General features: G+C 39.7%; 1 protein-coding gene across 3 annotated transcripts in view; it reads right to left on the reverse strand.

The window, feature by feature from the left end:
• Positions 1 to 2,533: 2,533 nt before the first annotated feature.
• The window catches only part of LOC142372396 (endophilin-B2-like), a 30,743-nt gene continuing 20,462 nt past the window's right edge, over positions 2,534 to 12,814 (reverse strand). For 2 of the 3 annotated variants that reach the window (XM_075455283.1, XM_075455282.1), the window contains 5 exons: positions 12,107 to 12,130; positions 11,868 to 11,957; positions 9,959 to 10,059; positions 6,352 to 6,592; positions 2,534 to 5,915 (listed from right to left, as the gene is read on the reverse strand). In XM_075455283.1, the coding sequence (XP_075311398.1) occupies positions 5,808 to 5,915; positions 6,352 to 6,592; positions 9,959 to 10,059; positions 11,868 to 11,957; positions 12,107 to 12,130 (564 nt within the window). In that variant the 3' untranslated portion in view covers positions 2,534 to 5,807. The remainder of the gene's footprint in view (positions 5,916 to 6,351; positions 6,593 to 9,958; positions 10,060 to 11,867; positions 11,958 to 12,106; positions 12,131 to 12,814) is intronic. The other variant, XM_075455284.1, reaches the window with a different exon arrangement.

Consider the following 12,814-nt stretch of genomic DNA (forward strand, 5'->3'; position numbering starts at 1 on the left):
CCAAACGGAGGCTCAGAGGAGACGGAGCCTTTTCCGCTGCCGGCCCTAAACTGTGGGATGACCTCCCATTTCACATCAGACAAGCCCCTTCACCGTCCATTATTAAAACCTGTTTTTATTCCCTGGCTTTTAACCCAGCATGAGACTCTGTTTCTGTTATTGTTTTAATATTGTTATTGTTTATTATTGCTTTTACATTGTTCTTATGTTTTATGCCTTATATTTCATGTTGTTATTCATGTACAGCACTTTGTTTCAGCCACGGCTGTTTTAAAGGGCTTTATAAAGAAAGTTGAGTTGAGTTGAGTTGCTTTGGTTAAACAACAAGCTCTTCACCTGATGACTGTCAGGTGACTAAGGCAGAGGGCTCAGTTTCCTGATGGGAAGACGTTGGTCAACTTACGGCAGAATACAAAAGAATGATTAAATGCATGTATAAACAAGCAAATATTTCTGCTCTTACACAACGTGACCACACTGAAAAAAACAACTCATAAGATTTACTTAAAAAACCCTTTGTAAGTATTTGCACTCAGATGATTTAAGTAATATTTAATGCTGCAAAATCAAGTAAAATTTACTTACCATAAAACATAACAGTTTTGAAGATATTAACACATTGACTCCCAAGTCACGTAAAACTACGTTTTTACTGCCCATGCGTTGGCTCCCAAATGGTAAAAATACGTTTTTACGTTTTTTTTATGGATTCTGAATCTATACATTCTAATGCACATTCTGTGTGATTTTTGTAATTATGTGATGAACAGAACTGACACAGATGGCAGTCAAAAACTGGTGTCATCATCTGGACATTTTGATCATTACGCCAATGGCTTTGGGTCAACTCAAGAACAATTTTGATAACGCTGCATTGATTGTTGTGCATTTCCGCATTTTGTCCAATCGCACGTGTCGGTTTCCAGAGGGTGACGGTGAAGTAACATAAACAAACAACAAGAAGGAGAAGAAGACACGCGACAAGTCTAAGGAGGCGGTCTTATGAACAGGTTAGCTTTGCCACATGCGACACGACGCAAATCCTCTGACCCGGATATGTAAAGCCTGATTCTTACTCGGCGCAACCGCGCAACTGTTCTGGCTCGAGAACCATTAATGACGTCATCGAAAGCGCCAGCCCCTTCACAGTTCCTTCAGCTCATAAGCGCAGTTTGCGCCGAGTATGCGTCACATTTGCAGTTCTCTCCAGACCAGCGGGCGTCACTGTTGAGGAAACAAGCTGAAAAGCATACGAAGAAAGCATACACAATGCCACCTGTGGTGTAGAACTGTATATGTATCTCAGAGCTAAGCGGCTGCGGCAAAAACAGAAGAGAAGGTGGAATGTTCGTCCTTTGCAACAAGACGAACTTTGTCAAACGTTGTCAAACGTTGTCCTTTGGGACAACGTTGTCCCAGTGTAACTTCATAGACGTGTCCTACAGATGTTTGTAGAGGCGCACCCTCTCGGTCACCGCGGTCTCTGCAGTGTTCATGTTTCCTTTCTCTTGGTCAGCTGTTTCCGGTTGAGCTCGCGCGAAGTCAGAAAAAAAGTTGTGTGCGCGACCTTGCGACGCGCGAGGATTTTTTAGCTTGCGACGGGGGGCGTGGCGGAATTTTGGGTCACGTGACCGTTTGCGCCATTTGCGACCAGCTAGTAAGAATGGGTCAAAGCGAGGTTGCGCCGAGTAAGAATCAGGCTTAAGTATCTAAAGTGCGACAGGCTGAAAGAGCGCACGTTTCACAAAAGCCCCGATATCTCAGTTTGTTGTTGATTTTGGTGGAAACCCGCCTTGGTTTAGCTAAGGATAGCTTGCTAATGGCGGCACCTAGAGACACGCAGTTTTGACCCACAAAGAGTTTAAAGTTTCAGCTTTCAAACGAGCCATAACATGTTTCAGTGGCCCTATCACATAATATGCTGTGACTGTACAAAAAACGTCAAAAAAAGGGTTTAGAACGCTGGGAGTCTACGACATAATTCTGTAAAAAACGCTGGTAGTCAATGTGTTAAGTAACATTAACTTAATTACAGTTTTAAGTTATATTTATTTAAACAAATTAAGTAAAGTCTACTTGTTTTTCATAGGCAGGAACATAATTTTACTCAAAATTTTAAGTAAATGTTATATATCTGTAGTATTTGCTGTTATGAAGTAACTTAGTAGATTTTAACGACACACTTTCAGAGTAAAGTTTATGTAGTATTTCTAGGTTTATGTACATACAACTATTAAACATTTAAATTGTATGAGGAAACCTAAGTAAAACTTACTCTTCCCCCATAATTCATGTATTACGTTAATAAAATGTTTAATTTTACTTAAGAAACTCTAGTTCTTACTGAATCTTAAAAATACAAGGTAGAAATGATAACAGTTACTCTAATAGAGTTTACTTCACCAAAAAGTCACTTTTTTCAGTGCAGCTGCTATTCACCTGGTGAGTCAAGAAAAACTGATTTCAACTGATGAAAGGTCAATTTTGGTGAAGTCGTCAATACTTTTTGTGAATATTCAGGACGCAGACAATATCACTGTAACACACATGCATGTTTATTGCACATCACACCAGAAACCATCATTTAGAAGATGACGAGAATCAGACATCTGGATATTTCAGAAAATAAAAACATTTGAAAAATGCAGTAAATGAATTGATAACATGTATGCAACTAAAAACACAGCACTGAAAAACAAACTGAGACCCCAGATTCATTTCCACAAATACACACACATACACACACACATGGGGTACTTTATCCAGTAGAAGCACACGTGACTGTTGGATGTTCACACTAAAGACTGAAGGAATGCAAAGCACTGAACAGTTTGACAAATGAATCCTAAATCAAGTCTCTTTATGGAATGAGCTCCAAAGGTCAACTAAATGTGTTGAGTCATCATCCATGTGTGAAAATACATTTAATGGTGAAAATCATTTGATGAAGGGGCAAGCTGTAGAAAATAACCATTTGAATAGGATCATTACAGCAAAGCATTATTAACCATGGTCAAGAAATCCTTCAATGCTCGTTGATCCAGTTCAACTAAACGTCTCCAGAGAGTTAATTACATTCAAAAACACAAACTAGACTTTGAACTTTGCTGTTCCTAACTTTTAACTAAACTTTTTTGGGTGGAGGCTAGATAGTGGTGTTAGAGGAAAGTTTAGATGGGTGACAGAGACAATGGCAGGCGAGTTATCACTACTGAACTGTTACCCACTTTACTACTCTATTGTAAAATCTAGATCGATTATACTGTAGCCACATTGAATCATACTGGAACTGATCTCATTTCATTAAAGACAAGTATGACTCACACTTCTTGCACTTGCTGTAACCCAACCAATCCAAATGAGAACGTATATCAGTATATCACATGTCCTGACATAGAAATAAAGGTCAGATAAGACAACTATTCCTCACAATTTTACGAGTCATCTCTTACAAGGTACCCTTTAATAAAGGCTGTCTGTTGCCTCATATGACATGACAAGTAGAACTGTACTAAAATAGATTTGGAAGGGTGCTTATGATTGAGGGTAATGACAACCACCAGTTTGAACAAATGGATTCCTTTCTGAAGGTTACCGTGTGTCCTGCTAACGCCCCACCATGCCATTAGCTGCACATGCTTAGCCTTTGGTGGACTGTGTGTGGATGTATTTGTACTTAGAACAAACCCTTCATCTTAAATGAATGAAACAGACCAAATTAAGATTCACCCAAACTGCCAAAAGAAAATTAGAAATAAAGACAATGAAAATGGGGCGAGCAGCATTGTAGTTCCTTTTGTTTTGTTTGTTTACATTAGAAGAAAGTCACCTGACATATTTTACTCAAAAGCTTATATTGTTGCAACACTTCTTCGAACTAAAACTTTTAGTTTAAACATTAGTTATTTCTGCACGTTTCCAGAGATTCTCTGCACACACACATTTTAGTCATCAGACTCGTCTCTCCAGCTTCAGGATCAAGAATGATGGATGAATCACAGTAAATCTAGATTACTTCCATTGGAACGCATGTCATTCACTTCTAGCCAAAGGATAGTTTGGTGCTGGTAAAATGCTAAAGCTCTCGGCAACTTAAACTTCGAATGTGTGTGTTGCATTCCTACCAGTCTTTCAGACACTCAAACCATCACAGTGGGAGATTTTGGAGCAGAGCATTGACTGAGTAAAGTGATTCCGATTGATCAGTGCTAACCCAGCACCAGAAAAAAAAATGGATCATGCTGCCTTATTGAGTGTTGACTCCTTTAGCCTTTACTAGAATTAAGATCCAGTTTCTACTTTTTTCCCCGACTTGCAGTCAGTGTGAACCCACACAGCTTTGAGTCCTGACTTCATCTCCTGGCTACCAGCAGGTTCACTTACTTACTCAGTGGAAGCTTTAAGCTGTGGATTTTAACTTGTGTTTTTGTAAAGTCCAACACAGTCCCGCCTTTATTATCCAATCTGTCAGACAACTAATACATGAACTTCAATAGAACTCTGTGTCCTTGATCCATGCCTGGCACTTCCTGTCTATGCTTCCTGCAGATGTTTCCCAACATGTCGACAGATGTTCAGTCGAGGCTGGATGGTCATATAAGCAAAGTGGACACCTGACAGGAGACTTATGGGGGTGAGGTTTCCTTTTTTTCTGTTATTTGACTGATTACACAGTCGGTCTCTATCAATGTTTACTGTGCACATGCTCGGTTTTAACGTGCACAGGGTGTAAGAATGCCAGAAAAACACAGGTCAGTGTAGGTGCTTACAGCCTCAGTTACTTATTTCTTTAAAGGGGAGTGAAGTAAAGGACTGAAAACTTTTCTTTCTGGAAAGGGACATTTTGCTCAGCAAAAGCTCGATCTCTTCTCCACTGATTGCTGATAGATGGTTTTCTCTAACAGCTTTTTGGATGGTTCGAATAAATCATCTGTCCTGTCAGGTTAATGTTCCACTGAGCTAATCTTATAAAGTTGTATGATATGAAATGTTTTGTCTTTGTCAAATGACATGGACCTCTCTACATTTCAAGGATCAATCTGTCCCAGAGTTCCACTTCAACTTCGACTCATTGTTGTCATTTTGGAAACTGCCTGAGTGGTTTGTTGGTCTGTCCAACTAGTGAATGTGCCACTGTGTTCCAGATCTCACCATTTCCTCTGCAGAGTACACTGTTAACAGAATCGGTACAAATGATGATCCCAACTACAAATGGAGACCCATATTAAGGTTATTGATGGGAATCATCTCTAATGCAATACACCAGGCCTATTTGTCAACTTTAGAACTGACAAAGATCGTGTTGTAATCTTCACACAAAAACAGTCGAATTGCACAACCAACAAACCGAGACAGCACATTTATTCTGATCATACTCAGGATACACAGTGCTAGAATAGGAGGAAGTTTAGCCACTTTACTTTAAACTGAGGCTCTCATAGTCACAAGAGTTTGCTGCAGTTTCCTCCCATTAAACATCGGTGTTTATAGAAATGTTTCCAACAAGCAGAGTCTTTCTGCTTGTTGGAGGCCTTTTAAACAGCCACAAATCAGAAATGGAAATAAGCCCCCAGCTTTGGCCTATTGCGTGTTAGTATCACAAAAGTAACCATTGCATTTAGTTGCCTACAGGATGATAAACTAGGGATCCTTATAAACGTGCGGTGGTTACTGCTTTGACTGGAACTGATGCTGATAGCTGAGAGGCACAAAGTCAAGCTCACGAAAAGTGTACTCACGTGCACATGTGGTACAAAAAAAAGAAAAGAAGAGGTTTTTGTAAGTGTGTTTGTGTGTTGCTGGGTCCTTTAGCTCAGTAGTTCAAGGTAGGTGACAGGTACTCTCCCCTTTTGATTGCCTCTTTCTCCAATTAACCAGTCAGGGTCCATTCCTGGCACAGTGTACACTGTTATAAGCTGGAGAGGAAAAACAAAAGAAGAAAAAATAAATAAATAAATAAAAAAGTTACTAAAACAGTTTAAAAAAAGAAAGGAAAAAAAGCCGAAAAGAGAGACGAAAGGCAGGGAAAAATGACAGCGACCAATCTTTTTCACGGTATGATTGAGCATGTAACTTTTACTCACTCAATGTCTGAAACCGTCCTGGTCATAATAAATAAATATTTTATACAAAATAATGAAATATTTGTGACCACAAAACATGAATGTTAGAGTTAGGTTTTGCTTTTAGGGAATAGGAACCTAAAATGCTCAAGGTGTACGATGGCCTTTAGTATCCTATGTCAAAGCTTGAAGACCTTTAATAGCTTCCTGTGTATGAGTATACAGTCAGGTATGATTCCTTGTGTAACAGAGATGTTAAAATGGGCTAAATGTCAATATTCTACTGTACCTCATCAGCCAAAAGGGAAAGCTCACTTGCATCATGGGCATCATAGTCATACAGGACCTTTGCCTTTCGAGTGCCTGTGACAGGAAGCTGTGACTCCTCCATAGCAAGTGTGGTGGATCTTTGACTGGACAAAGAGGACACTGTTGCCCCGGGAGATGGCAGGGCAGAGGGCAAAGCAGAGGACACAGGGTTGGGGCAGCCAGCAGCAGATGAATGGGAAGCACCAACAGGATTAGCACATCTGCGTGAGGTTTGTGAAAAAAAGAAACAACACGTAAACAGTTGGGGTAGATTTTCAGATTGTTTATCTAAAACTCTGTAGATACTACACCGCCTTTACCGGAACTGGGCTCTCTCTCATCACAAATTCCTCTTTAGTTGGTATAACTGGAAAGTGTCTACTCTTTCACAATATGAAACGACATTTTCTGAAAACTTTAATAAAGTTTGCTTGAACCACTCCTGAAACTCGTGGTTCCTTTACTTCAAAAAGTCTAACTTTTTGTGAGAGGTTTAGTGGTGTACCTTTGAGTGATAGAGGATCATATTTATCACACAATACAAGAACAGGCAGAGACGCATGAATTGACTTCATCAGTGAAGTGTTGGAATGTATGTGGCAAAAAAGGCGGGAGCGGATGGAAATCCTCTTTCTCGTCTCGTGTGAAGTGTGTTGATGTTTTTCTGTTAACTGTGACTACTGCCTTTGGAGAGTTATATCGCTGATAAATGTAAGTTGTTTATAGTGATCATTTCTTTTAATTTTGATAATAATCTTTCTCTACATCAAGTGAGGCTTTTATTGTCTACTATTCTGAAACCTGCTGGTGTTATTACATGTTTTTTTCTTTAGAAATCTGTGTAAACTATAGATGGAGAAACCATTTCAATACTAATGCAAAATACTGTCAAGAAACGTAAAATAAACCGGTTTATTAGCTGCAGGAAACCGAATCAAAGTTTCAGTTGAGGTCTGGAACTGAATGATGGCTGGCAGATGCTTTAAACAACACATTGCAGGTTCCAGCCAAACATTGAATTCTAAACTTCCTGTACAAATCTGTAAACTTTTAATACTTCGTGCTAGTCTTCAGATCGGGGCAAAAAACAGAAAAGGCCTTTTGTTGTTGAGAGCGTCATTTCCTCTGGCGTCATCTGTTGGGGCAGCAGCATCAGAACCAGGGACCTAAAAAGACTCAACAACCTGATAAGGAAGGCTGGTTCTGTTCTGGGGACGACTGTGGAACCTCTGGAGACAATAATGCAAAGAAGGATTTTGCATAAAATCAAGAGAATTATGGACAACCCTGAACATCCTCTCCATGAGACTGTTATCGGAAAACAGAGTCTCTTCAGTCAAAGGCTTCTTCAGTTTGGATGCAAAACAGACCGCTACAGGAAATCTTTCCTGCCCACAGCCATCAGTATCTATAATAACTCCTTGATTTAATTGAGCTACATCAACATTTAATTTCCCTCTGGGATAAATAAAGTATTTTTGAATTGAATTTGAATTGAATTAGACTTGAGACATGCTTTTGACAAGTTATAAAAGCAAGTACATTGTATGGAGTAAACAAATATATTAGCAGTATTTTCTGTTTATAATTCTACATATAGTATAAATCATTGACAATAAAAAGAAGGAAAACAGACCATATGCACTGCCAGTATGAGAGCTCCATTTGTAAGCACAAAACCAATGTGCATTTCCACAGGAATAATCTGTTTGAAGAGTTTCAGTCAGGATTCAGAGTGCATCATAGCACAGAAACTGCACTGCTGAAAGTTACCAATGATCTCCTCTTAGCCTCTGATAGCGGACTTGTGTCTGTGCTTGTCCTGTTGGATCTCAGTGCTGCATTTGATACGGTCGATCACAGTATCTTATTACACAGACTTGAACATGTTATTGGGATTAAAGGAACTGCATTAGGCTGGTTTAAGTCATATTTATCTGATAGATTTCAGTTTGTTCTTCAAAACAAAGAATGTTCCTTGCACACCAGAGTAAGTCATGGAGTTCCTCAGGGTTCTGTGCTTGGAGCGATTCTTTTCACTTTAGACATGCTTCCATTAGGTAACATTATTAGACAGCATGGCATAAATTTCCATTGCTATGCTGATGATACTCAGCTGTACTTATCTATAAAACCAGATGAACCCAATAGGTTGGTCAGACTACAAGCATGTCTTAAAGACATCAAGACCTGGATGACTCAGAACTGTCTGCTTCTAAATTCAGACAAAACTGAAGTCGTTATCTTTGGACCTGAGTGTTTCAGGGAGAAACTGTCTAGCTATATAGTTACTCTAGATGGTATTTCCTTGGCTTCTAGTTCTACAGTGAGGAACCTTGGAGTTATTTTTGACCAGAACTTATCATTTGACTCGCATACAAAACAGGTTTCTAGGACTGCCTTCTTTCACCTTCGTAATATTGTTAAAATCAGGAACATCTTGTCTCAGAGTGATGCAGAAAAACTAATTAATGCATTTGTTACTTCAGGATTGGACTACTGTAATTCTTTATTATTGGGCTGTCCCACATATTCTCTGAAAAGCCTTCAGTTGATCCAAAATGCTGCAGCCAGAGTTCTGATGAGAACTAACAGGAGAGATCATATTTCTCCAGTTTTAGCTTCTCTTCATTGGCTCCCTGTTAAATTCAGAATTTAATTTAAGATTCTTCTCCTTACATATAAAGCTCTTAATGACCGAGCTCCATCATATCTTAAAGATCTCATTGTAAGATATTTTCCTAACAGAGCACTTCGTTCCCAAACTGCAGGTTTACTTGAGGTTCCCAGAGTTTCTAAAAGTAGAATGGGAGGCAGAGCCTTCAGTTATCAGGCCCCTCTCTTGTGGAATAAGCTGCCAGTAAATGTCCGGGAAGCAGACACCCTTTCCACTTTTAAGACCAGGCTTAAAACTTTCCTTTTTGATAAAGCTTATAGTTAGGGATGGCTCAGGTAATCCTGAAACATCCCATAGTTAAGCTGCTATAGGCCTAGACTGCTGGGGGGCCTCATCTGTCACATCTTTCCTCACTTTACTCTCTTTATGTATATGTGACATTATTGTGGTCATTAACTCGTGTTTCCTGTTCCAACAGATATCCTTTGAATGGTGTTACAGTGCCGCCAGAGGTTTCTTCCTGTTCAAAGGGAGTCGTTTCTCTCCACAGTCGCCTCAGGCACGCTCAGGACGGGAGATTGGACCAAAAAAAAAAAAAAAAAAAAAAAAAAAAAAAAAAAAAGAAAAAGTTTCAGTGCAATCTGTTGGTTTTCTTAGCTAGGAAATTGTTTTTGAATTGGCTCTATATGAACGAATTGGATTATTTTATGAATAATTATGATTACAATTAATTGAATTCCAATTGGCTTGAATTGGACTTACTATCTAAGTGCCTTGAGATGACATTTGTTGTATTTGGCGCTATATAAATAACAATTAATTGAATTGAATTGAATTTAAGTGCGAATGAACCAGCATACATACTGTAATTCCCACAATGCAAACCACAGGATGGCTAATCTGTGGTTTATTCCTAATCCAAGCATACACAATGTTACCTCTGCAGCTGCCAAGAGTAGCACATCCTCACCTGTTTAGCTCCCTCTGAAGGTCTTGCATATAGTGATGACACTGAGCATAGTAAGTAGCCTGAGCCTCTGCAAAATCCTGCAAACACCGCAGGTGGTTGAGCTGGAAGGAGAAAGGAAAGGATGAGCTCAATCTTGGGGCAATGCAGTCAACAGTGACAGCTTGCTTTAGTTTGGTCACTGCAGCCAAACATTAGCAGGAAACCCTACTGTCCAAACTTCAGCTCCTACTGAAATTATAATAGCTCTCATTACTATTCATCGCTTGTTTAAATGTTCCTCCTAATTTATGTATCTACTAAATATTGTAATGATGTTCCAGCTTTCATGTTTTAAAAGAGAAAAATTCAGATTCAGTTTGGACTAAAGGATATCAAGATTACAATGATCTGCTTCTACATCCGTCCTAGGGTTTACTCATTCTGTAACCAGTTTAATGATTTTGCTACAAATATGCTTGTAAATATTCTAGAAGAAACATCCAAATCCATTTTTATATATAAACTGTCCTCAGATTGATTTATGAACTCCATCATAGCTCTGGAGACATTTATTTTACTGAAAATACACCTGCTGTGACCCTTAAACTTATTATTTCAAGGAAAGTTATATTGCTTTATTTTATTGTCTTGTATTGACATTCTATTGCTCTGTAAGTTACTGTAATGATACAAACTATGCATGGCCAGCATTTTGATACTTCAGATCATCAACTACTCTATGAAATGTTATATCAATTAGACATTAAATTTGGAGAGTTTTAAAGCCTATGAATTATTGTGGGTTTTCATTGATGACATATACACTATATTGCCTAAAGTATTCTCTCACCCATCCAAATAATGAAATTCAGGTGTTCCAGTCACTTCCATGGCCACAGGTGTATACATCCAAGCACCTCTGCATGCAGACTGCTTCTACAAACATCTGAAAGAATGTTTCTCTCTCAGGAGCTCAGTGAGTTCCAGCATGGTACCATGATAGGATGCCACCTGTGCAATAAGTCCAGTCGTGAAATTGGGGTGAGACGCATTCTCTGGAGTGACGAATCACGCTTCTCCATCTGGCAATCTGATGGAGGAGTCTGGGTTTGGCGGTTGCCAGGGGAACGGTGTTCAAGCCATTCAAGCCAATTCCAATTGGCTTGAATTGGACTTACTATCTAAGTGCCTTGAGATGACATTTGTTGTATTTGGCGCTATATAAATAAAAATGAATTGAATTGAATTGAAATGAACGGTGCTTGTCTGACTGCATAGTTAAGCTGCTATAGGCCTAGACTGCTGGGGGAGCTCATCTGTCACACCTTTCCTCACTTTACTCTCTTTATGTATATGTGACATTATTGTGGTCATTAACTCGTGTTTCCCTGTTCCAACAGATATCCTTTGAATGGTGTTACAGTGACTTCAACCCGATAGAACACCTTTGGGATGAATTAGAGCAGAGACTGAGAGCCAGGCCTTCTGTCCAACATCAGTGTCTGACCTCACAAATGTGCTTCTGGAAGAATGGTCAAAAACTCCCATAAACACTCCTAAACCTTGTGGAAAGCTTGCCCAGAAGAGTTGAAGCTGTTATAGCTGCAAAGGGTGGGCCGACGTCATATTAAACCCTCTGGATTAAGAGTGGGATGTCGTGTAAAGGCAGGTGAGCGAATACTTTTGGCAATATAGTGTGTATAGCCAGATGTTTGTACATTTCTTCCAAGTTTTGAAGGTTTCTAGATGAACGACATTTTAAATTGATTTGAAGTTCACATACAGTATATGTGTGCATTGAGGGTTGTTAATGCAAAAAAATAACATGCTGTTGTGATCAAGCTTTCCAAAGGTAAAAGCTGACTCATGATCTGGACGAATGGCCTGGCCTGGCCTGGCCTGGCCTGGCCTGGCCTGGCCTATGACTCACATGTGTGCTACCAATGCCTTCCAGCAGCAGTCTGGTGACCTCAGCTTGTCGATCAAATTCCGTCTTAGCAACACGGAGCTCATGTTCTGCCTGTTAGAGAAAATAAAGGAGGGAAAGAAAATATTCAAGAAGATATGTCATTAAATTAAATTAATTTAATTAGTTGAAAATGAAATGAAATGAAAAAATATTTCATCTATGCAACCACACACACTGCGCTCACTGGTGAAGGTACTCACTTTGTCCACTTCCTCACTCAGCAGCTGAGAAAAAACAACAAAAAAAAGCAAAAAACAGAACCCTTATTTGACTCAAACATAAAAAGAAAGATATATTTACATTCTAAATAGCTGCATTTGACTTATGTCTCTGCTTTCATGTCACAAATTTGAAAATATCCTTCACATTTCAGTCTGTCATTTCAATAATAAGGTAAAAATCACTAGAATCAGAATTTTACTGACTGATTTGCTGAACATGTAATTGTTCTTATTGTACAACTAACAGGACGCACAGAGCTGGAAAGATGATATATTAAAATTTGTAAAAATGGTAAAGATATAGGTGCAGTGGCCGAAGGCGGAGACCTTGGCGGTCTGATCCTCGGCTGCTGAAGCTGGCTCTTGGGACTGGAACGTCACCTCTCTGCTGGGGAAGGAGCCTGAGCTGGTGCGCGAGGCTGAGCGGTTCCGGATAGAGATAGTCGGACTCACCTCGACGCACGGCTTGGGCTCCAGAACCAGTCTGCTTGAGAGTGATTGGACTCTTCCACTCTGGAGTTGGGTGTGTGCTTACTCATTGCATACTGTGTGCCTGTACACCGGGGTCTACCCCGGTGGACGAGAGGGTAGCCTCCCTCCGCCTTCAGGTGGGGGGACGGATCCCCCCACCTGAAGGCGGTGCTTACGGACCACACAGCAGTTTAGAGTACCCACCCTTTTTTGGAG

Source organism: Odontesthes bonariensis, chromosome 22, assembly GCF_027942865.1.
Source record: "Odontesthes bonariensis isolate fOdoBon6 chromosome 22, fOdoBon6.hap1, whole genome shotgun sequence".
In the NCBI taxonomy this organism is placed as follows: Eukaryota; Metazoa; Chordata; class Actinopteri; order Atheriniformes; family Atherinopsidae; genus Odontesthes; species Odontesthes bonariensis.